Source organism: Notechis scutatus, chromosome 3 (genome assembly GCF_049901735.1).
Source record: "Notechis scutatus isolate UNSWTSFEM ecotype Mainland chromosome 3, rNotScu1.2, whole genome shotgun sequence".
Classification (NCBI taxonomy): Eukaryota; Metazoa; Chordata; class Lepidosauria; order Squamata; family Elapidae; genus Notechis; species Notechis scutatus.
The window spans coordinates 44,037,535-44,062,464 of record NC_142011.1 but is presented as its reverse complement, the minus strand read 5'-3'; the positions used below and the strand labels follow the sequence as shown (position 1 = coordinate 44,062,464).

Sequence of the window (24,930 nt, the reverse complement as noted above, 5' to 3'; positions counted from 1 at the left end):
GGACTCGGGAGGCAGAGAGTAGATGGGGGCAGGGCCAGTCAGAGATGGTATTTGCCAGTTCTCGCAACTACTCAAAATTTCTGCTACCGGTTCTCCAGAACTGGTCAGAACCTGCTGAATACCACCTCTGATGTGCATGCATAAAAGGGTATTTTACTACACGTGGGCATTTACACTCATTAATGAGAATAACTACTGAAGTTCACAAAAATATATACAGCAGTCCTTTCTGAGATATATATACACTTCCCTCAATTGTTCAAATTTGGCCCATTTTATTTGCCCTGGATAATAAAAAATTGTATCTGTTTCTGCTACAATGATACTCAAGAAGCTGGTGAAATAGTTTTCATTAATAGTCATGACCACTTTAACAGTGGCTAGAATTGCATTTGCTAAGAATTGGAAAAATGAAAAAATACCTATGCAGGAGGAAATTATTAAGAAAATCATGGACTGTGCTGAAATGAGTAAATTGACATTTGAAATTAGAGAACAAGAGGATAAACAATTTTATATGATATGGGATTTATTTTATCAATGGTTTGATAAAAAGACATGATAAATAAATAGATTAGTAAGCCTTACAATAAAAGTTAATAGATTGATATAGAATACAATATAAAATATATAACCATTGGATGAATGTATAAGATTAAATCATAATGAAAATTAGAATATCTCATATAAAATGATGGAAAAATAGTTTATTCAAATGAATGTTTAATAATAAGCACAAGCTAGATTGATACGGTGAGAATTTATATAATTTGTGAGTAATGGTAAAAAAAGGATAGCACAAAAGATTGTAACCAACTGACACACTGTATGTATATAATTGAAAGAGGGTTTTGTTTTTATGTTTTGTTTGTATGTTTGTTGTAAAAAATAAAAACTTTGTTTAAAAACAAATAGTCATGACCATTAAAAGTAGAGCAAAGTGCATCGAAGTGTATTTGAATAAGGAATTTTCACAGCTTTGAAGTTGGTCCCAGCAAAAGAATACATATTGATATGTGATATTGATATTTCCTCCTTGCAATCATTGTCTCCTTTCTATACTACTGCCATTACTCCCCTGTCACTCTACTTCACCTGTACCTCTGCCCACCTATCTGCCCTCAGCTCAAGTTTATTCCTATGATAATGACTGTGGAACATTTGGTTCACATCACCTTAAGGCCTGAAATTTCAACATGACACCAGAGTCACTGACTAATTATTTCTCTTTTTACTAAATTTTATTAAAATATTTAAAAAATTCTTTAAAAAGCTAAGTCATGCTAAGGGGGTTATTTTAATACAATGCAAAGTATATATAGTGACTTCAACCATTGGGAATGGAGGCCAAACAGAGACACTGACAAGGCTTGTTCAGAATGGGTTGCTGGCGTATGATGAAGAACAAGATGCTGTCTCTTTCTTTCATATATAAAAGCTGAATGGACAGAACAAAAGCTTACAGTGATACAAAGTTTTGGAGGAACTAGCCAAAATATGGTTTGCTTTTGCCATAGTGTATTGCCCAAGCTCAGTAGCAAGTGGTTTGTTCAATGGAATATGGCTTGGTGCAGAACATGAACCCAGTGAAAGTGTTGAAGTTTGCACACTTTCACCCTGAGGATAATTACAGACTTTTATAGAACTTAATACAGGCAGATAGGATTGTATAATCTACTGATTCATTCCTCCAATTTATTCCTCATCCCTATTAAATGTGAGTAAGTAGCTTTTTTTACCATGAATGATCCTTGGCTTGCAACCAGTCATTTGCAACTTTATCTGACGTTACAATGGCATGGAAGAAAGTGACTTATGACCATTTTTCACAAACGTGTTGCAGCATCCCCATAGTCATATGATCAAATTTGAGATGCTTGGCAACTGGTTTATATTTATGATGGCCACAGTGTCCTGGGGTCATGTGATCACCTTTTGCGACCTTCTGCCAAGCAAATGGGGAAGCTGGTTTCACTTAACAAGCCTGTTACTAACTTAACAACTGCAGTGATTTACTTAACAACTGTGGCAGAAAGGTCGCAAAATGGAGCAAATCTCACTTAACAACTGTCTTGCTTTGCAACATAAATTTTGGGCTCAATTGTGGTCATAAGTCAAGGACTACCTACCAGTACATTTATGTATGATATTTTAGATGGAGAGGCCTATATTGCTTACCCAAACATGATTGGATAGTTGAGAAAATAGGTAATTAGGACCCAAAGATAAAATATTGTAACAGAACTCTGCAAAATATTGGCTTGGATGGGATATGCTTTCCTGTAATAATTCTTCAACATACACATATATTGTTTGTTCTTTGTAAGTAATAGATTTTCACTATTTATATGCAGGGTTGTTAGCACATGGTCATCTAGAAGTTGTTGAATTGTAATTGTTCTATTTTTTTCCACTGGCATTTCTGAGAATCGGTAATAGGAAATTGAACCCAGGAAGAATAAGTGGCCTTTCCGTAATAGTTTCTGTTTTAATGCAGGTACAAACTGATAGGACAGTCTTCCAGACAATGTGCCTTAAATGGAAAAAGAGTAAAATGGAGTGGCAGCCTTCCTGAATGTCACCGTAAGTAGAGCATACAGTCATATTTCTTTAGCTAAATTATGATTCCATTGTGACTTCTTTTCAAAATCATGTTTCATATCATGTACTTTTTGTACTTGCTGAGACTTTGGAAAAAGTGCAGAGAAGAGCAGCTTAGATGACTAAAGGCCTGGAGACGAAAACATATGACAATTTGGGTATGGCTAGTGTAGAGAAAAGGACTGGGGTGACATGATAGCAATATTCCAGCATATGAGGGGTTTCCACAGAGAGGAGGGGGTCATCTTATTTTCCAAAGCACCAGAAGGCAGGACAAGAAACAATAGTTGGAAAATAATCAAGGAGAGAAGCAACTTCGAATTAAGGAGAAACTTCCTAACAGTGAGCACAATTGACCAGTGAAACAGTTTGCCTTCAGAAGTTGTAGATGCTTCATCACGGGAGGTTTTTAAGAAGAGACTGAACAGCCATTTCTCTGAAAGGGGTTGAGGTTGGACTGGAAGACCTCCAAAGTCTCTTTTACCTCTATGCTGAATCGAGTTGAATTTGGAGAGTTAACATGCTATTAATCTGGAGAATGCAAAGTTCAGGATAAAAGCTTTAGTTGGGTCTATGAAGTTTGTTGGTGATACCACTATCAAAAATGTGGTCCAACCTACCATTAATGTTCCTTTTGCAGACTCCATTCTAATAGATGAGTCTTATATTAGAGCACAGCAGTACAAACACAATGTAATTTTAGGCACTATACGCTCTTGGTATCATAAAATAACCTTGATTGTGTTATATATATTTTGAGTATAGAAGTTTTAAAATCTATCAATAAATCAGTTATGTATCTACAAATTCAGAGATTGTATTTTTTGATTTAAAGAACTTGTGCACAAAATAATTATTAACTAACTACTAATTGTTCTATCCCATTAGGAATTGATTACACAGCATTAATAAAAAAATTATTATTAACTAAAAATGTTGTGGCAGCTTCATTTTATCATTTTCAATGTGGCATAAGCTGTCATGAACACAACATTATTGCAACAAAATTAATTAATCTTGCAAATTCTAAAGAATTAAACATATTTTGCAATTATATCCAAAAGTCACATTATTTGCCTGAATCCATTTTTTGTTGTATCTTTGTGGTTTGCCCTAGAATCTGGGAAAGGAGAGATATGACTTAAAATAAAACATGTGGATTTTTGATTGATGTATGTATGTATTAATCAAATCTTACCTTAATCGAATACTTTTACATACTGCAATTAGTAGTGGTGCAATGGTTACAATGCTGTATTGCAGGATAATTCTGTTCACTGCCAGGAGTTTGATCCTCACTGACTCAAGGTTGACTCAGTCTTCCATCCTTCCAAAGTCGGTAAAATGGGGACCCAGATTGTTGGAGGCAATGTGCTGATTCTGTAAACCACTTAGAGAGTGCTGTAAAGCACCATGAAGCAGTATATATGTCTAAGTGCTATTGCTAGGAGCCACAGGGAGATCAATTGTCTACAGAAAAATCAGAACATTTCAGAGCCTTTAGCATAGTTTTGAGGAGCCTATGGATCTCTATATTGTATGTTGTTCAAAAACAGCTTCCATTACCTAAGGCAATTCCCAAGAGTAGCTGGGCCTGATAGGAATCTGGGAGTCCAGCAGAATCTGTAATGTTACAACTGTATCACTTCCCACCTCTCTTTTTTATGCTCATTTAGTGTCATACTCTCAAAGGAAATCAATAGGTCTTTCCGGTGGCAAAGGTTGATCTAAAATGCTATAGGAGTAGATGCCCCTGGCATAGCAACAGATGCCTTGCTCACATAGGGACCATTTTAATATTGTCCCATTGCTGCCAGAGGGGTGAATTTGAGGGCTGCAGTAGGGAGACCAGGAGGGAAAAATCTGAGAGCTGATCAAACTGAGATCCAGCTATAGTGCAGATAGCAATAGCTATAGTACTTAAACTTATTTATCACTTTACAGTGCCTTACGGCCCTTTCTAAGTGGTTTAAAGCAGGTGTCCCCAACCACCGGGCCCCAGACCGGTACCGGTCCATGGATCATTTTGTACCGGGCCACAAAGAATGAAAATAGGGCCTATTTTGCTTGGGCGCCACCATCTTGTTTCGACGGCGCTTGAGAAAGTGCTTCCGGGTGAGCTTGTCGGTCGTTGGTTGGAAAGCAGCGTTTGGGTGCTGAAGGAATCCTCGTGCCTTAGTTTCGTCAAAGGGCGGGGCGGCTTCGAACGAAGTCATCCCGATGGCGGTGGAGTCTCGCGTTACTCAGGAGGAGATTAAGAAAGAGCCTGAAAAGCCCATCGACCGCGAGAAGGTACAAAGGAGGAGTTGAAGGTGGCAGGGAGAAGTGGGGGACGGATGGCTGGCCGGTCGCTCGGCTCACCTTGCCTTGGTCATGCGTGCTGATGCTGGTACCGGTCCGTGGATCATTTTGTACCGGGCCGCAAAGAATGAATAATCGTGAAACTGGTCCCTGGTACAAAAAAGGTTGGGGACCACTGGTTTAAAGAGTCAGCATATATTGCCCCCAGCAATCTGGGTTTTATCAACCTCAGGAGGATGGAAGGCTGAATCAACTTTCAGCTGGTGAGAATCAAACTGCTGGCAGTCAGCAGAATTAGCCTGTGATGCTGCATTCTAACCACTGCACCACCACTGAAGATGTGGCCTTCAGTGACAAACTGAAAATATCAAACTTCAGTGAAACCCAAATCTTCATTTCCTTCAGCCAGTAATTTCTCCTATTTGCATTTCAACATCCCAACATGAGTTAAAGTTCTTTTCAAATATCCCAAAAAGAGAAAAAGCACATATGCCACAACACTCTTGTTAAATGACATCACTCAATCAAACATGCCTGAAGCCCAGAGGTCATGACGAAAAAACTTTATTTAGAATGAATGATGCTATGGGGTTTGGTAAGGAAACCTCTCCAAGAAAACCACCAACCTCTGAGAACACCAAAGACCCCACAATTGAACCTTGAGTTACAAATTTTATCGTCTATCATAACCTTGATTTGTTTTCAGTTTTGGTAACTTTCAGTATTTAATTTCAACAATGATCCCCCCCCAGTTGATTCTCTCCAAATAACACTTTCTTCTCATTTGGGGTATTTTTTCTAATTCAAGTTTACCAACTAACAAAGTTTTCAATTGAATTAAAATGGCCTGACTTCTTATTTTTTTTATTTAATGCTTTTATTATATGTCCTTGAAACAATATCAAAGAAACAATGTGAGAAATTATATGCCAGAGATAGTTATACACTGTTTTTAAAAGGAGAGTACTAAGACCTTGAATATGCAATTGCTTGTAAAAGCCTTAAGACAAGGGGAAATATTAACTCCATGGTAATTCAATTTACAGCTGCAACTGCCACAACAGATAATGATGCTCGATATAACATATGTACTTTGTCTTTGACTTGTTTTTTCGCAGCACATATTACATTAATGAATGTTATAAATGTTCCAGGCTTTATATCTACACTCGAATAAGGAAAATGAAATTAATTTATCTTTCTTACGCAACCTCCACTTCTTTCTAGCTATCTTGTGCTCATCACCGCCAAATATTCCCCACAGCAAGAATACTGGAAAATCTTTGAAATATTTCCTCTATGGGACAACTGTAACATATACCTGTGACAAAGGCTACCCTGTTATTGGAAATGCCTCTATTTACTGTACTTCTAAGGATGGGATAACCGGAGAATGGAGTGGCCGTGTGTATTGTGGAGGTGAGGTTTCCTGCTCCAATCTTGGGTTCTTGGGTTCCTTCTCAAGCAAGGACTATCAGCTGCTAATTGGAAACATTTAAAATGATTCCTTCAAATATTTCCTTGAGGACCTCACACTAACAAACTGGATATCTCTATTCCTCAGTTACCCAAGCTGAACTAATCAGGCCTGACACTACTACAGAGTGATTCCGGTTTTTTCTCCCTATCTGCTTCTGATATGTGTTTCATTTTTCAGAGACACAATGTCCATCTCCTCAGATTAAGAATGGAAGGATTGTGGCTGGAGTTTCCAGCACTTACAAATATAACCAGAAAGTTAGTTTTGAGTGCTTTGGGGGCCACAAGATGATTGGTTCTAGAGAGATCCATTGCCAAGTGGATGGTATGTGGGACCCGCCCATTCCTGTCTGTGAATTTGGTAAGGGTGAATCTGGATTTTCCATTGTTTGAACAATGTTAAACTTCTGTTATGAATTTTATGCACTTTTCTTCATTCTCAGTCAGTGGAAAATATGGTGCTTACAGTTGAGCCTAAAGAATAACTAGTATCTTACTTTTCCCCCGATGTATCATCCTAGAGTATATTTTTAATTTTATTTTCTTCCCAATTTTCTCTCTTCTTCTTTTAGTGAGGCAATGCCCACCACCCCCAGACATTCAAAATGGGACTCGCAGTAACCAGGAAACAAGAGTATTTTCCAGTGGAATGCTTGTGAAATATGCATGTGATCCTGGCTATGATCTGATTGGAGAGGCAACAATTCATTGCACAAATGCTAGCAGATGGTCTTCTCCTGCCCCTAATTGTGAAGGTACCTTTTGTGACAACATTTTTTTTCTGTAAGTTCTTGAAGGAGTGAGATCCAGAAACAGAGGATCACTCTTCACATGGGTTTCCACCTTTTTTTACTGAATGAGGTGTTTTGAAAGAAATCCTTAACTTGATTCAAAAAGTGCTGTGGTGTCAAAATTAGGAAAATTTAGGTAGAGTCCAACATTTTATAAGTGGTGAAGCTTCATTGAAGGGGTCTTAAAAAGGAGTAGCTGTTGACAAAAAGTCCTTTCTTTTGGCCATTCCTTTTGGGGGGATCATGCTGCTGCTCTTCTCATCTCTAGTGTTCCCCTAGGAATAGTTGCTGAGAGCTATGAATAGTTTGGGAATGTTTTATAGCGACTGATGTGATATTAGTGAGAATTTAGCTTTTGAAAACCACACATTTAGGTTTTTAAAAAAATTGAAACAAAATAAAAACACATGATGTACTCAGTTAATAGTAAGCCCTGAATTCTTCAGGACAAAGCTAACCAACCTTGCAGACTGTGCAAAATTCCTGGTTGGTTTTACTCATTCTCATGTCTATATTCAGAATAAATGCTCATTGCACCAGAATTTTATGTTCAGACCCAATGCAAATTATGATAAAGAAATTCTGGATTAATAAATCAAGGAGAATCATGATTTTGAGTTCTATATTCTTGATGAAAGATATATGTCTCATTTAGAATATGTTCCATATCAGTATAAAACTAAATAGGCCATGCCATCAATTATTGGTATTTTTAAACCATGAAGTGTAATAGAAAGATTTTGTTTCCCCCTTTCTAAAGGGTTTAGGTTTTTAAAATATGTGCACCTTGTTAACTATTTTTGGTAGGGAAGAACCTAAAGACTACTCCTCTTTTTATCTTTGGTTGACCGGTCTCTGATTAATAGTGCCCTGTAATTAAAATTAAGAGTTGTAGAAAGTTATTGTGGATAATCAGGTAGAACCAGGAATATTGCAAGTTTCCCTATCTATCAAATTGAACATGGCAATAGTATATTCAATGATAACACTAATAATATTAATAACAGTTGACAACTGTTAAATTTGTTTGTTTGATTTGGAAGCATCTGTGCCCTTTCAATTCAGTTAGATTGGACAGAAATTGTAGATTAATATAAAAAAAATAAGTTGTTTCTTCTGAGTTCAATTGTGAAATATACTGGTATATGTCGTCCTGGTTATGTTAGGAATTCTGAACTGAAAACCATATTGCCATGCGTTAGAATCAGATTTGGTCAGAAAGTTAATTATTCTGTCAAAGTGAGTCTTCCTTTACCTTGATCAAACTATAGGATAGGATGGAATGGCCTTTCAATGGGGTATGAAAATGTGCAACTTAACTCTTAGGAGTGTGTTTGTCAGTTGTTAAATACAGATAGAAACCTTGAATCAGTTTTATACATTTTGTGTTACCCAAAACATAACATGGAAAAGTAGAATCTCTCTGTTTTCCACTAGGAAAATCATGTGGACATCCAGGAGAACTGGAGGGTGGCAGATTGCTTGTAACAAGAGATTTTCGCTTTGGTTCCACAGTAAATTATCAGTGTGAGGAAGGGTAAGTTTCAAGGAATCCAACACAATTTCCAGTAGTGCGATTCTTACTGTTTCTTTCTTTCTCCTTTGAACAGTATAACCTGAAATTGTCTGGTGAGGACTTTTTTTTTTTTTTGGGGGGGGGGGGGGTTGTAGGAAATCTCACTTTCCTCACCAGTCATTGGGCAAAGCCTGTACCTCAATGGGAAAGAGGCACACACATACATGCCAAGAAATTTTTAATGTTTTATTGAAAGATTGCAAGCCTTCATTGTCATTCCCCAGATGCCACTAAGGCTTGTCAGCAAATAGCCCTCCACCAAGAACCAACAAATTAGAGTCCACAAAGTCCAGGCATGAAATCTTACCATGAAATACAAAGTCTGAAGTCAAGGCATAAGTCCACAAATCCACACACAAAGTCCAAAATCCAGGCCCAAGTCTCAAGTCCAGGCTTGGTCTCCAAGGTCCAAGGCCAAAATACTGGCATGAAATCCAAGGTCCAAACATGAGGTCAGAAACAAGGCATAGGTCCAGAATCAGAAAACATGAAATCAGAGCACAGGCATGACAGGGAAGTGAATGGTTGGTTACAACACTGCTTTGCTCCATGTATCAGTCTGAGTGATCACCAGCTGGTGCAACATATTAGGAAGGGTAAGGCTGCTTCCTCATGAGTAGGCTCACTGATTTCCATATGCCTTCCTTTGCTACTACAGTACATGCCCTGGGATCTGAAGGGGAAGCAATTCCTCCTTGTCTTCACTGACCATGTGCAGCTATACCTCTTTTTCACCCTGTACCTCTGGCTAGTCATCGACGCGTCCCAGCTGCAGCTGTATTTCTGTTCTTTCCTCTTCAACCAAGCACTCGTCCAGTCGCTAGCCCACCAGCTACGGGTGGGATTCAATTTTTTTAAGAACCGGTTCTGTGGGCATGGCTTAGTTATTGGGTGTGGCTTGGTAATGTGACTGGCTGGGTGTGGCCAACTCAACATCACTCACATCGAGGCACGCATCTCCTCGTCTGGCCTCTCGTGACTGTGGGGATGCTGCAATAGTCGTAAGTGTAAAAAATGGTTATAAATCACTTTTTTCAGTGCCACTGTAACTTTGAATGGTCACTCCACACAAGCAAAGTACCAGCAAAAGAGGGGGAAAAAAACTCCAGAGAAGTTCCAGAGACAGGAAGTCTAGGCCTGCCAAGAATGCAAAAAGGGTTAATGGAGAGGCAACACCAGAATGTTTCCTTCCTGCCTTCCTTACAGGATTAGGCCAGTAATTTCTTCTAACAACCAGTTCTCTGAACTGCTTAGAATATTAACAACCAGTTCTAGTGAATAGGTGCGAACCTGTAGAATCCAACCCCTGCCACCAGCCCTTCCAATGTTCCTGGCTTCTCCTATTTCTCATCCACTCCTGGCATGGATTCTCCTGCACCCTACCCACACTGCTCTGTGTCCTTTTCCAAAATCCTGTCCTGGCCAGGTTGGGAGGCTTCAGCCTGCTGTTGCAACTTTTGCATCTTTCTCTTTCAATCTAAGTTTGCTAAAACATAAATAATCATAAAAAATTAGGAGTAAACAGAATGAAAAGGAAGGACCACTGTCAGGTACACAGATTGTATCAATGAAAAGTTGAGTTGAACATGTTCTTCCTTCTGATATATTTTGTCTAGAAAATAAATCAGTAGAAAATTTCTCCTTCCATTGTATGATTATAAACATATAAGACTTTTTGCCAAAATAAGACTTCGCAATCATGAAAACTAATTTCTCCTGCATGTTGCTGTTTTGCTTTCTAGCAATCTGTCTCTACACATACAAATATGCTGTCTGTCTACACATATAAATACATATAATTATCAACTGACACCACATCAATAAAAAAGCATGGGATGAATGAATACTAAAATACTTTATGAGGCCAGTCATCTTTATCCCTGCATTTTATTCAGAACTGAAGGCCATGTCAGAACTGAAACAACTCTAAGAAGCTCATTTTGAATTAGAGTAAACAAACAGATGTAGAGCGTCCATTTGATTCCAATCTTCTAAAGTTTGCATTATTCTATAAAAAAATAAAATGATTATATGCTGTTTCTTTTGTCTTGCTACAGGTTTAGGCTGATTGGCAAGTCTTCCAGAAGCTGTGCATTGTTTGGTAAAACAGTAGCATGGACAGGTGACCTTCCTTATTGCCAGAGTAAGCAGCACTCAAAATGCAGATCTAGCTTAGGATATTTGTAAGAGAAGGCTTAATGAATGCCAGTATTCTAAAACAGAAACTATAGACAGGTAAAATGATGCAAATCATATTGAAGATAATGAAACTTGCATAAAAGAGTACTTCATCCTTGGGCAACATTATATCAAGCTGCAAGCAAATATTAGAGCATATCCCTGAATGCTGATTGAAGTATAATGTTTATCAGAAAATGTATGGACAAACTAATTAGCCCTGTTCCTCAGGTACCTAAACTGAATCAATCAGGCCTGACACTTCTGCAGAGTGATTCCAATGTTTTTTTTTTCCTTATCTGCTTCTGATATACCGTATGTCTCCTTTTCAGTGACACAGTGTCCATCTCCTCAGATTAAGAATGGAAGGATTGCTGCTGGAATTTCCAGCACTTACAAATATAACCAGACGGTTAGCTTTGAATGCATTGGGGGCCACAAGATGGTTGGTTCCAGAGAGATCTATTGCCAAGTGGATGGTAGGTGGGATCCCCCCATACCTGTCTGTGTACAGGGTAAGTTTAAATCTGGATTTTCCTTTTATTTTCAATATTCAGTGCTCTGTTTTATTCTCTTTGACTTAAGCATTATGTGGACTGTATGGTCTTCATTGCAACAACTTGTATCTTAATATTTTCATCTTATTATTCAACGATTGACAAAGTGGCATTAAAAACGTTTATTGAATATGAAGTATGCATTATATTAATTAGAGACAATCTCCTTTCCCCTCCCCTTCCTTCCCCATCCCTCCTCTCCCCTCCCCATCCCTCCCATTCTGCACTCAATTACAGTCATAAGTCAAGGACTATCTTAATGTCATCTCTTTCCATGGATTGATTTAGGCTGTCTGATCTGCAATAAGGAATCTCCAGACCAACATGCCATGTGCATATCTTTTATCCTATTCCCCCTCTTATCCCTGTCCATTAATACTCAGCTAAATCCTATATGGTCTTAGGATGAAGTCTTTTTTTTTAAAAAAAAAATCTATATTTACTCTTTGTTCAGTAAATTAGTTCTTAAGAAGGCATTATTTGCACAGGACTTGACAAATTTAACTGTTCCCCTTTCATTTTTAGTTGCAGGCTGTGTGAATCCAGACATTCAGAATGGAAGAATTATTAGGCCCAAAGCAAGTGATCAATCTGTATCAACAATTACTTTTGAATGTGACTCTGGCTACACCATGAAAGGCCAGCATACAATTCGGTGTCAACGTGGTAACACATGGGATTCACCAGCACCTATCTGTGTCAGAGGTATGTTTAATGAAGCTGGATTTTATCAACTCTTCTCACAATTAGAAAAAAAAAACATGTAGTTTCCCCCACCACACTTTCTTGCTAATTTCTCTGTGAACAATAAAAGCAGAAGCATCCTGTAAGTTTGCAGCCCTTTTTGAAAATTGAAAGGCAATTCCTTCTAGAAGAGCATTTGGTTGTTCCATGAGACAATGTGGGAAGGTTCATCTTGAGGGTTTTCTTATTAAATGACAGCATACAGTGATGAGAACCAAATGCCAATCCCCATTCACCCAGTTTGGAAAGATGATTTGGAGCATTTCACAATCCCTTTTTCAGGAGAACTGTTCAGATGTGAAAGAAATGTAGCCAAAGTAGATTCTTACTGGTAATTTGTTTTTTCCCCTAGTGAAGTAAAATTTATTTTAATTTTTTCAGCTCGTTAATTTGTTCTCCTTTCTTCCAGTAGTGCAATGCCAGCCTCCCCCAGACATTCAAAATGGGATTAACAGCAACCAGGGAACATTATTTCCCAGTGGAATGCTTGTGAAATATACATGCAATCCTGGCTACATTCTGACTGGAGAGGCAACGATTCAGTGTATGGATAATGGCACATGGTCTTCTCCTTCCCCTAACTGTGAAGGTACATTTCTTGAGATAGGCTGTCTTGCCTCATGAAGATGAGAGGTACAGAAACAATTAGTCTTCACAGCTGTTGCTGTTTTTTATTGTCTGGAATGGTTCTGGACATACAGGATCCCTTATATATGGCTGCTTCAAAACTGCTAAAGTACCAGACGGAGGAATATTTAGGCTTACAATCTAGTGGTATATAAAATGATTCAAGGATTCCTTCGGTCAAGGAATCCAAACTACAACTGAAGAAATGAAAAGTCACCTTTAGATTAGACAGAGCTAATTTTCCACCAGTGAATTCCTTTTATATTATACTGCAAGAAGAGGCAGGTAACACTTTAAACTTTATACCCATATGATTTAGTGAAGATCTTACCTCAACTAGCTTGTTAAATGATCTTTTAGTCATAAAATGATGCCAATTACTTTGTAGTCATATTGTTCTTATTACAGAGTTTAGAAATAATGCCCTGCTTGAAGAAACAGAATAAACCAGAAGCATATTTAATTACAACTTTCCACTGAATATCATATCAAAAATAATATTCTAAATGCTGTCCTCTGAGTCCCTTCCCTCCTTACCCTGTTTTAGATTCCGTAGGCCAGCCATGAGAGATGCCATTTTACTTGAGTAATCCTTTGCGTGTGTTCTTGCTTGTTGTAAACGATGTTTTCCTAAGAATATGCACACCTGTGAGATATAGCGATAACTCATTGAAAATCAATACTTTTATATCTTTTCAGAGATTGAATGCAAGTCACCTCCAGATATCCAGAATGGGGTTCACAGCAACCCGGAATTAATGGTATTCAAAAGAGGAATGTGTGTGAAATATACATGCAACTCTGGCTATACAATGATTGGAGATGCTACTATTCATTGCACAGACTCTGGCACATGGACCTTTCCTGCTCCTCACTGCGAAAGTAATTTTTTTATTAATTGCTGCTAGTATAGCATAACACTTCATAGCATAAAGAGTAGCCTTTGGGATTGAATTTGGACATGCGAGATACAGGTTAAAGAATCTACTCAGTCATAAGCCTCACTAACTTACACTAAACAAGATATTGCCAGGGTTTCCTAATTTCACTAAGCCCAAAATGTGGTTTGTTCTGATTTTATATATTAACTCAATAGAGGTGAATTGTAAACTAGGTTCTGTGGCTTAATATTATAGGTGAACCACTCTACTTAACAAAGCACGGCTTAAGACTTATCTAATCTACGGTATTGGGCTCTGCAATAATGAAAAAAAATATGAGAGAAGTGTCACACAAGATGCCCCTAAGAAAAGCGGAGGGATCAACTTGTAGTAAATAGCCTTTAATTGCAACTTTCCACTAAGTATCTCATCAAAACGGAATTCTGAACACTGTTCTCTGACTTCCTTTTTTCTTTTTCTTTTCTTTTAGAATCACAGTGTCCCTTCCCTCCAAGTATAGCCAATGGAAAACATGATGGTTTAGCTTTGCAAAAGTTTACTTCTGAAACATCTGTAACCTATTCTTGTGATCCAGGCTATTTGCTTATTGGAAAGGCATCTATTTTCTGCGGACCTTCAGGAAACTGGAGCCTTCCTTTGCCATCCTGTTCAGGTAATAAAAACTGTAATGTGTGCTATCTGGGCTAACATGGGTTATCATTATTTTACAATGCACATGCCGTTTTCCTTCAATTTATTGTTTTTCAAGCACACATTTGAAACCATTTAGAATTGTGGAAAAAACATTATTTTCTAACTCACCAGGGACTGTTGGAATGCAACTCCCTTGGCCAAATAGCTCTCAAATAAAAATGCACTGTTATCCTCAGACTGTTCCAAATGGTGATCACCATGGGCAGAATTACCAAAGTTTGTTTCTGGAGAATACATGCATCACATATGTCACAACAACTATTTTCTTGGTGGAAAATATTTGAACAGTTATAGCTTCTGGCAGATATAGAATGAAGATACTTACCATTCTTTGATCTTTTGTAGTTATGCATTGTCCCGCACCCCCAAAAGTCATCCATGGGAGGCCTGTTGGTGAAGACTTCACATATGGGAAATCAGTAATCTATATTTGTGATGCCGGCTATTCCTGCATTGGAAACTACAATGTGACATGCATTTGGAACAACTCAAACTCTGTAAAATGGAGTGAAGCCCCCAGATGCCAAGGTCCTCTTTTGGTTGTATTTTTCAGATCAGTAATTCACTCTTCTGTACTGCCTTTCACAGGGATCGGGGTGGCTTACCAGGGATGGGTGCTTGAAGCCAGATGAGTAAGAGTATTATAATTGGACTGTGCATACTGTCATGCTAATGATTTTTATAAGCAGTATTTATTTAAGGACTATGATGGGTGCATCCAAATTGATATGAATGTCATAATTTGGGTGGAATTTGAGAGGTAAATCAATATTGTAGTAATGCAGTTGCATCACTTCTCTCTAGGTTGCCTTGCACCACCAAATATTGGCCATAGCAAACGAGACAAGACTACTTTGGAAGATTTCCCCTACGGCACCTCTGTGACTTATCATTGTGATCCAGGTTTTTTTCTTATTGGAAGACCAACCATTTACTGCCAGACTTCTGGAACATGGAATCGACCTGTCCCTCAGTGTAAAAGAAGAGAATGTATGTGAGAGCTAGTTGTTAAACTGGTTGTACCACATTAGTGTTAAGTGACATCTGGTGCCAAGGACGTGGGGTGCCTCCTAAGAGCCACACTACCTAGACCTCAGTAACTGAAACTGGCAGCATTTGAGAGAACTACATGGGCCAATGAATCGAGAGCTTTGTCACTGTGTCTCTTGAAAATGCATTGTGATAATATGCAAACAAGACCTGTGTTGTCCCGCTGAACTTTGTTTCTTCCAGAAGAGCAAACTTAGAAGTGGCATTTTATACAAACCTTCTTTTATAAGCTAATGAGCATTTTGTTTTGTTAATCACTTTGGCACTGTGGGTAGTCCTTGACTGAATTCACTGAAAAAAGAGAGTTATAACCATTCCTCGCATTTATGAGTATCACAGAACCCCCAGGGTCATGTGATCAAAATCCAGGCACTTGGCAACCAACCTGTATTTACAATGGTTGCAGTGTCCCAGAGTCATTTGATTGCAATTTGTGAGCTTGCCAGTAGGCTTCCAACAAGCAAAGTCAACAAGGGAAGCCAAATTCACTTAATGGGTGTGTGAGTCCCTTAACAACTGTAGTGACAAAAAAGGTAATAAAATTGGATGTGGCATAATACTGCCTTGCTTAACAATAGAAAATATGATCCATTACTTGTATTTCTTTTGCAGTGCAGAAACCATGCAAATGATTGCTTTTTGGTTTAGGGAAACCAATCACACAATTTGTTACCAAGCCATTAAAAAAAATCATCATGGTTTTGAATGTTGAATTTCTTATTATTTTTTAGATACAGAGGCTACCAAACTCCCAAGTGACTCCCAGGTGACCAAGGATGGGAGCAATCAAATAGAAAAAATAACTGGATCATTCATAAAAAACACAATACATTCAAAAATCAACAAAACAACTACCAAGGACTTAGCAACCACCTTAAACCCAGGTCTTGGAGGAGAGCCAGATATTGAAAGATTTTCAGAACAATTGAATGGTGGGAAACAAACAGACCTCCAGAAAGATACTTTTTCAGAGCTTAGAAATTGCAGTGGAGAAGGTGAGTTTCCTGGTTTCCAGTAGGAAGGCAGGATGAAGAACTGTGTTCTTATTTAATAATTTATTATATATCTATATAACCATATTTATCAATACTTCTTAAGCCCACTCTTTAGTAAGGGATGCTAGTGATTATTTATTGCATTTATATGTTGTCCATCTCACTATCCAAAGTGATGCTGGATGACTTACAATACAATTATAACTCAGCAACAGCTGGAGGACATAGGGTTCCTATCACAAAAGACACCTTTTTTGTATCTGTGATAGCATATTTCTAAATAAGAGATGCTATGAAATATGAAACTATGTATCATTTATATCTAGACAAATTATATATATACCTAATGTGGGAATGGGGTGCATGGAGGGTTATTGGTTATAATCCAAACTAGTAGATTATTATTCTGAATCATATTTGCATTTAAAATATATGGAACAGCAACAATTGCATAATGTTGGACTGAGACATGAGTGATAACTTTAAATGAAAGCTGGCCAACACTATCTTTTGTTCAAATCTTTTTAAATGTAAATCTTCAGAGGTGGGGCTATTAGCCTAAGGATATCATTTATTTTAAGCCCGCACTGTTTTGAATTAAATGACAGAATTCTCATTGCTGGACTTCTGGAACCAAGTCACTGTGAAGACTATAATTAATTCCCTAGAGTTTTTGGATCAGTACAAGGAATAAAAGCATCTGCCAATTTCTGCCATATTTTTTGAGCCTCATAAATATTAACTACCTTATCTCATAGGCCAGGGGTTGCCAACCTTTTGGACTTCAGGGACCACCAAACTCATAATTTTAAATCCCATGGACCAAAGACCCTGGGAAAATCCCCAAAAAAGTCTACAGAAAAATTCCCCACCCCGTTTTCCTACCAATCGATCATTCTTTATTTGGATCACAGGATACCATCTCCAGCTCCGTTCTTGGGGGGAGAGAGAGACTTTTGGCTTCATGCAAGGAAAGCAGCAGAAGCAGCAGAAGTCTTTCTTTCTCTCCTCGAAACTCCACCAGAAATTAGTCTTTGCCGGCACAGCCTCTTGGAGCAGGATGCCTTGCAGGGTCCCAAAGATTCATTTCTGGCGGAGTTTGGGGGAGAGAAAGAAAGGCTTTTGCTTCTTTCCTTGTGTGCAGCCAAAAGCAGAAGTGGAAAGCAGCAGCCTGGTGGCCAGGCGAGGCGTGTGGGGCAAGTTGCCCTCCTCTGCCCTTTTCCCCCTTCCCTCATTACAAGCCGCGGGCTAAGTGGGCAGCGTAGCCTTGTGTTCCCACGCAGCCTGGATTAATGCTTTGGGGGTGTTTTGGAGGTGCTATTTCTCTGTGGACCACCAAAATTTTCTCACGGACCCCCATTGGTCCCCAGCCCACTGGTTGGCAACCACTGTTATAGGCCACAGGCTATTATTGATTAAATATAACATACCTGAATGTATATCTTAAATCAATTATTTTTTAGATGTATTGAATTTTTAAATGCAATTTGTAAATAACCCAGAATGAGGCCCCAAATGTATCATATTAATAACGATGAATGTGATATAAGTTAGAATCCAGGTCTTGCTTTAAAAATACAAAGTTGAAAACTGCAGCCCCTAATAAAGTACCTTGTACAAACAGTTGTTTTCTGCCCAGGGTGTTCCTTTAAAACTGTGATGGCCAGGCTGCAGGTATGTCATTGATCTACTCAGTTTTTCTGCTCCCAAAAATCTATTAGCATTGGTGGCAACAATCTCATTTAGGTGGAGGCAGGGGATTGTTACTGAGGGTAAAAGTGTGGATAAAAATTAAGATGAAAATAAATTAACTTTCCTATTTTCTATTATCCTTATTTAAACTTCTCCAATAAAAATGATTTTGCTCTACCTCTTTGTTTGATTTAGCTGCATCTCTGGCAACCTCCCTACAACTCTCAAGTTGTAAAGGCAAGTGTGGCTCCTTGGTGCAAAAAGAGTGTCTAAGAACTTTTATTCAACTTTGATTTTCAGTAGACGGCTGTCCTCTCCCACCACTTTCTGGTAGCACCAAAGCAGAAACAAAAACCATGATTCAGACTGGTGCTAATGTGACACTGGAGTGTGAAAATGGCTATGTCAGGAATGATTCCTTTCCTGTTCAAGCGCAGCAGATAGGATGGGATGCCCCTGTGCCAGCATGCATACTGAGTAAACAAAGTAAGTTGGAAATAAGGCTCTAAAGATTTGAGAAAGAATTTAAATTTATATTGTTTGGAGAGCCTCTCAAAAATATTTTCAAGAACTGGTAAATGTAATTTCCCCTTTCTCTGATAGTTTGTAACTCTTGTTTTGCTTCTTTCTTTAGGCTCTTACAATTTTGCTACAATAGGTTTTGGTAAGTAATTTCTAGAACTTCCCGTTGAGTGCAAAAAGGTACAGCATTGTGGACTTTACATTCTATAAACACTGGATAAGATAGGCCAGTATAGCTACTAGTGAAATGTCTGCCCTGTTCTTTACTTGTCTTTGTCGGATGAGCACATATAATACAGAGCAATCATATTTTAGTGAAAAGAAGGCAAGAAAGGAAAAGGTATTGCTCTGCATATAATAGCAAAGTTGTGGAAGCAACTTGACATAAGAAAAAAGGGGAAAAAAGAAAAGGAACACTTCATTGTGATCCTAAATATACTGCTCAAAAAAAATAAAGGGAACACTTAAACAACACAATGTAACTCCAAGTCAATCACACTTCTGTGAAATCAAACTGTCCACTTTAGGTAGCAACACTGATTGACAATCAATTTCACATGCTGTTGTGCAAATGGAATAGACAACAGGTGGAAAGCACAGGCAGTTAGCAAGACATCCCCAATAAAGGAGTGGTTCTGCAGGTGGTGACCACAGACCACTTCTCAGTTCCTATGCTTTCTGGCTGATGGTTTGGTCACTTTTGAATGCTGGCAGTGCTTTCACTCTAGTGGTAGCATGAGACAGAGTCTACAACCCACACAAGTGGCTCAGGTAGTGCAGCTCATCCAGGATGGCACATCAATGCAAACTGTGGCAAGAAGGTTTGCTGTGTCTGTCAGCGTAGTGTCCAGACCATGGATGTGTTACCAGGAGACAGGCCAGTACATCAGAAGTGGAGGAGGCCGTAGGAGGGCAATAACCCAGCATCAGGACCGCTACCTCCACCTTTATACAAAGAGGGACAGGAGGAGCACTGCCAGAGCCCTGCAAAATGACCTCCAGCAGGCCACAAATGTGCATGTGGCTGCTCAAACGGTCAGAAACAGACTCCATGAGGGTGGTATGAGGGCCCGGCGTCCACAGGTGTGGGTTGCGCTTACAGCCCAACATTGTGCAGGACGTTTGGCATGTGCCAGAGAATACCAAGCTTGGCAAAGTCACCACTGGCGCTCTGTGCTCTTCACAGATGAAAGCAGATTCACACTGAGCACATGACAGACGTGACAGGGTCTGGAGACGCCATGAAGAACGTTCTGCTGCCTGCAACATCCTCCAGCATGACCGGTTTGGCAGTGGGTCAGTAATGGTGCGGGGTGGCATTTCTTTAGGGGGCCACACAGCCCTCTGTGTGCTTGACAGAGGTAGCCTGACTGCCATTAGGTACCGAGATGAGATCTTCAGACCCCTTGTGAGACCATATGCTGGTGTGGTTGGCCCTGGGTTCCTCCTAATGCAGGACAACGCTAGACCTCGTGGCTGGAGTGTGTCAGCAGTTCCTTCAAGACGAAGGCATTGATGCTATGGACTGGCCCGCCCGTTCCCCAGACCTGAATCCAATTGAGCACATCTGGGACATCAGATCTGGGACATCTTGCTCCATCCACCAACGCCATGTTGCACCACTCTCCAGGAGTTGGGGGATGCTTTAGTCCAGGTGTGGGAGGAGATCCCTCAGGAGACCATCCGCCACCTCATCAGCATGCCCAGTTGTTGTAGGGAGGTCATACATGCACGTGGAGGCCACACACACTACTGAGCCTCATTTTGACTTGTTTTAAGGACATTACATCAAAGTTGGATCAGCCTGTAGTGTTTTTTTCCACTTTAATTTTGATTGTAACTCCAAATCCAGACCTCCATGGGTTGCTAAATTTGATTTCCATTGATAATTTTTGTGTGATTTTGTTGTCAGCACATTCAACTATGTAATGAACAAAGTATTTAATAAGAATATTTCATTCATTCAGATCTTGGATGTCTTATTTTTGTGTTCCCTTTATTTTTTTGAGCAGTGTATTATTCTGAATTCTGTAGAATGGATTCTACAATGCATTACTTAAACACCTTAGGATGGGTCAATTTTCATTGTATTTTAATGTTAGAAATTTGTATTGCTTTTCTTGCTTGGCTATTCAGTTTAGTTTATAATAAAATCAGTGCTTTAACTTTTCCTTTTAGAGAAAATCAAACTGAATAAAGAAAAATATATTTATTTGGTTTTAATAGGTTCTGTGGGAGGTATCCTATTGCTTTTCCTCATTTTTGGTGCTGTAATGTGGATTGTCCTTTTGCAAAAGAAAAAACGGTGAGCATTTATTTGTTTACATTATTTATATTGAAGGAAGTGGTAATAATTCGAGATGTATATTCTATCATATAACAATATGGGATATATGCACTAAAATACAGGTATTTTATGAGGAAAAGGTTTTTGTCATTCCAATCAGCACGTTTTGAGTTTCGCATTGGTAAAATAAGAGGTGGCCATTAATTCATAGGAATTTTCATCTGCCTGTTTCAAACAATGCATTTAAATGTATTTTTAAGTCTTATATAAATATTTTGGTTTACCTTCTCAATTATATGTTCTCCCTATTAATTTAGCAATTGTACCTGTGAAGCCCAAAGAAATTATTGTGTTGTTAATTATGAAGCTTCCCCACTCTAAAAAGAAAGCTTTGTCTTTATAGCTACAGGTAATAAATCTCACTGTAAGACTACTATTTTAAGATGAAAATACATTATTTGTATAAATATGACTGCGAGTCAGATGGTTTAAAATAAGTTATAGTACATATGTAATTTGGGGAGCAACTTTGTTAGGTAAATTTCTTTGTGCCTTCTCTAGCTTTCCATCAACCTATTAAAAATTATCCGACGTCAGTTGTGTGTGTGTTTGTTTTTTGCTTACAAGGGTACTTTACTAGGGTGCCTTCCTTTTATTTCTATATTGTATATAAACTGCCTTTTTAATATTTACTGAAATTATTGTTCTTGTTCAATGACATATCATTATTACTTTCTTCATAGGACTAGATATTATTCTTAGTTGGCAATTTCTTCTGAGCAAGTTGGCAACAAATCTCATGCTGACATCGACAGTTATGCTATGAGAAGCAATGAATGCATAATATACTCCTGGAAAGCAAATATGAAGTAATCATTGATATGACACCATGATTTTGGTATTAAAATCAAGAGCCATAAATGCTTAAAAAATAATGGGTTTTGTAAATACGATTGTGTTACAAAAGTAAAATTTTCAGATAACATTCTCTTGAACTGCATACCAGTACAGGGAGTTTGACAATTGAACAATATAAATGGATTCTTCATGCCCATGTGACCAAAAAACCAGTTATCTGGGAAGATAAATGTATGTCTCCTTTTAACTCTGTGGACTGAAAATGGACTGAAAACCTGGTTGCTGTTGTCCCTCATGAGTGAATTGCTTATAGAAGATTGTGTATGGACAAGTCATAATGAAATATGGGACACATTTATAGAGAACAAAACAGGTTAAAAGTTGTATGAATGTATCATATACACATTTTGAGTAATATTTGCATTATTTTATTGCTTTTCTTGCTTGTATATTGTTCAGTTTAGTTTATAATAAAATAAGTGGTTTAACTTTTCCTTTTAAAGAAAATCAAACTGAAATAAAGAAAAATATACAGGTTCTGTGGGAATTAAGTATCTTAATTGCTTTTCCTCATGTTTGGTGGACTGTCCTTTTGCAAAAGAAAAAACTGAACATTTATTTGTTTACATTATTTATATCGAAGGAAGTGGTAGTATTAGTACATGTGTACTATGAGATTGGCTGAGCCTCCCTTCGTGCACCCCCCAACACAACTAATAGTGAGGCCAGAAGTCTCTAACCCAGTCCCAATCTTATTACACTATGTGACCTAATAATTTGAAATGCATATTCTATCAAACATCAATATGGGACATATGCACTGATATACAGGTATTTTATGAGGAAAAGGTTTTCATCATTCCAATGAGCACATCTATTTTGAGTTTAGCATTGGTAAAATAAAGAGGCGGCCATTAATTCATAGGAATTCTCATCTGCCTATTTCAAACAATGCATTTAAATGTATTTTTTAACTCTTATAATTTGGCTTATCTTGTCAATTATACGTTGTCCCTATTAATTTAGCAATTGTACCTGTGAAGCCCAAGTTTTGCTTACAAATGATTTTACTAGGGTACCTTCCTTTTATTTCTATATTGCATATAAACTCCCTTGTTTATATTTACTGAAATTCTTGTTCTACTTCAATTAAATGTCATTATTTTTTCATAGGACAAGATATTATTCTTTATTGGCAATTTCTTCTGAGCAAGCTAGCAAAAGATATCATGCTGACATTGATATTAGAAGCAATGAATGAATAATATACTCCTGGAAAATAAATATGAAGCAGTGATTGATATGACACAGAAATGATTTTGATTTTAAAATCAAGAGTCATAAATGCTTAAAAAGTAATGGATTTTGTAAATATGATTTGTAAATTCATTCTCTTGAGCTACATACCAGTACAGTAACATTCTCTTGAACTACATACTCAAGACATATTACATACTACAGTACAGGGAATTTGAAAACTGAACAATATAAATGGATTCTTCATGCCCTTATGACCAAAAGACTGGTTTTGGGGAAGATAAATGTATGTCCCCTTTTACTCTGTGGACTGAAAATGGACTGAAAACCTGGTTGCTGTTGTCAGTCATGAGTGAATTGCTTATAGAAGATTGTGTATAGGCAAATATAATGAAATATGGGACACATTAATAGAAAATACAATGGATTAAAAGTTGAATGAATATATACACATTTTGAATAATATTTGCATTAGAGATGTATAGATTTGTGACTTGTTGACATATGCTTTTTGTTGCATTTTTTCACTTTGTTATAGCACTTTTTCTTTGATAATGTATTGCGATCACTATTTTTTGTTATGAAGCATGCATGCATAAATAAAAAAATGTTTTCTTATTCTGGACTTCACCTAGGCCTTTGGTGAGACAGACTTTGATCCTCCCATTTCATTGTGCTTGGCAGCTTTTTTTTTTTTTGGGGGGGGGGGGGTAATGTCTTTTTTGATTGTTGTAAGCTGCCCAGAGTTGAGGTTATGGCAGCATACAAATTTAATTATCCATCATATTCCATATTCATTAAGCAGCAAATACTTCAAATGTGTTCAGCAAACTATGGTACTAGGATATACAATAAATAGTAATAAATCTTTTTAGAAATTAAATCAATTCTAGGTTCAATCCGAAAATACATTTCAAAACAAAAAATTAACTAGTCTTCAATGTATTTCTTTGGGCGGGAGGGGGGACTTTTGGAGAAAAAGGCAGAGATTAAATTATGAGTATGGGCATAACTGAAACTATGTCAACATTATAACGCTCGATAACGAGCTGCTGAACGTCATTCTGCCAGGGCTTCTTCACGCCACTCACTCCACTGAACAGCAAGAGAATGGTAGGAATTTCGAGACTCCTACACTGAATTGCTAATCTCTCCCATAAAGTTTGCTGATTAAAAGAGGACGTGGGGGCATTCAAGCCGGATGGTCTCCAAATGGCAGCAGCCTCGCGTGCCGTTTTGCTTCTGCGTCTGGCTCTGCCAACCAGAGCAATTTCACCCGCCTACCGCTGTCTGAATCAGAGTGCCTGCATTTTTCCAAATGCCCAATATTCCTGACCTGACCAACATCCGGAGGCGAACTAAGTTAAGCTCGCAGCAAACCTTTCTAGTTCTTGTCAATGGAGATTCTCAGTCAGCTGGACTTTCCGGTTTTTCATTGAAGACGTTTCGCTTCTCATCCAAGCAGCTTTCTTTTTTCTAGACCTTATTTATACGGACCAAATGTTCCACCTGCAGTCTACTTGTCTCCGCGCTCTCGAGGCGCCTCCCCCTTTGTCGGCCTAACGCCGATTCTGGCGTGAAATGGAAATGAAAAGCAAGCCCGACTTCTCTGCAATGGCGGCAGTGGCTACGACCCCCTCCACACACACCTTTGCTGCGGTCGGAACTCGCGCTCGAGCCCTGGAACCCCCTCCCCCTTCCGCGCGTCGATCCCAACGTTTCTTCATCTTCCTGCACGTTGAGAGCCATGTCGCAACGACGACGCCCTTCGTGGCTCCCCGCGCTTTTGACGATTTCAGCGTTGAGTTTGGCCGAGAGAG

At 38.4% G+C, this 24,930-nt stretch overlaps 3 protein-coding genes across 3 annotated transcripts in view; all 3 read left to right on the top strand.

Annotated features, from left to right (window-relative positions):
• LOC113418085 (complement receptor type 1-like) overlaps positions 1–11,585 on the top strand; it is a 21,483-nt gene extending 9,898 nt beyond the window's left edge. Inside the window, exons 11-18 of the mRNA XM_087959050.1 lie at positions 2,498–2,583; positions 6,130–6,321; positions 6,560–6,706; positions 6,954–7,136; positions 8,610–8,709; positions 10,806–10,891; positions 11,259–11,405; positions 11,512–11,585. Of these exons, the coding sequence (XP_087815176.1) occupies positions 2,498–2,583; positions 6,130–6,321; positions 6,560–6,706; positions 6,954–7,136; positions 8,610–8,709; positions 10,806–10,891; positions 11,259–11,405; positions 11,512–11,585 (1,015 nt within the window). The remainder of the gene's footprint in view (positions 1–2,497; positions 2,584–6,129; positions 6,322–6,559; positions 6,707–6,953; positions 7,137–8,609; positions 8,710–10,805; positions 10,892–11,258; positions 11,406–11,511) is intronic.
• LOC113431821 (complement receptor type 2-like) lies at positions 11,451–22,273 on the top strand. Its single transcript, XM_087959609.1, has 13 exons — positions 11,451–11,814; positions 12,009–12,188; positions 12,637–12,816; positions 13,554–13,736; positions 14,226–14,408; positions 14,795–14,977; positions 15,254–15,439; positions 16,231–16,494; positions 18,487–18,672; positions 18,821–18,850; positions 20,935–21,013; positions 21,313–21,404; positions 21,739–22,273. The coding sequence occupies exons 1-12, from the start codon at positions 11,808–11,810 to the stop codon at positions 21,374–21,376; spliced, it is 1,725 nt and encodes a 574-aa protein (XP_087815735.1). The 5' UTR covers positions 11,451–11,807; the 3' UTR covers positions 21,377–21,404; positions 21,739–22,273.
• The window catches only part of LOC113432004 (C4b-binding protein-like), a 55,120-nt gene continuing 52,461 nt past the window's right edge, over positions 22,272–24,930 (top strand). The window contains exon 1 of the mRNA XM_087959624.1: positions 22,272–24,930. Within this exon, the coding sequence (XP_087815750.1) occupies positions 24,858–24,930 (73 nt within the window). The 5' untranslated portion in view covers positions 22,272–24,857.

Bases quoted from the DNA above. Each gene is read 5' to 3' on its own strand.
- LOC113431821 (XM_087959609.1), top strand. The intron at 13,737-14,225 runs GTAATTTTTTTA...CTTTTCTTTTAG, and splicing joins TCCTGCTCCTCACTGCGAAA to AATCACAGTGTCCCTTCCCT. The intron at 15,440-16,230 runs GTATGTGAGAGC...ATTATTTTTTAG, and splicing joins TCAGTGTAAAAGAAGAGAAT to ATACAGAGGCTACCAAACTC.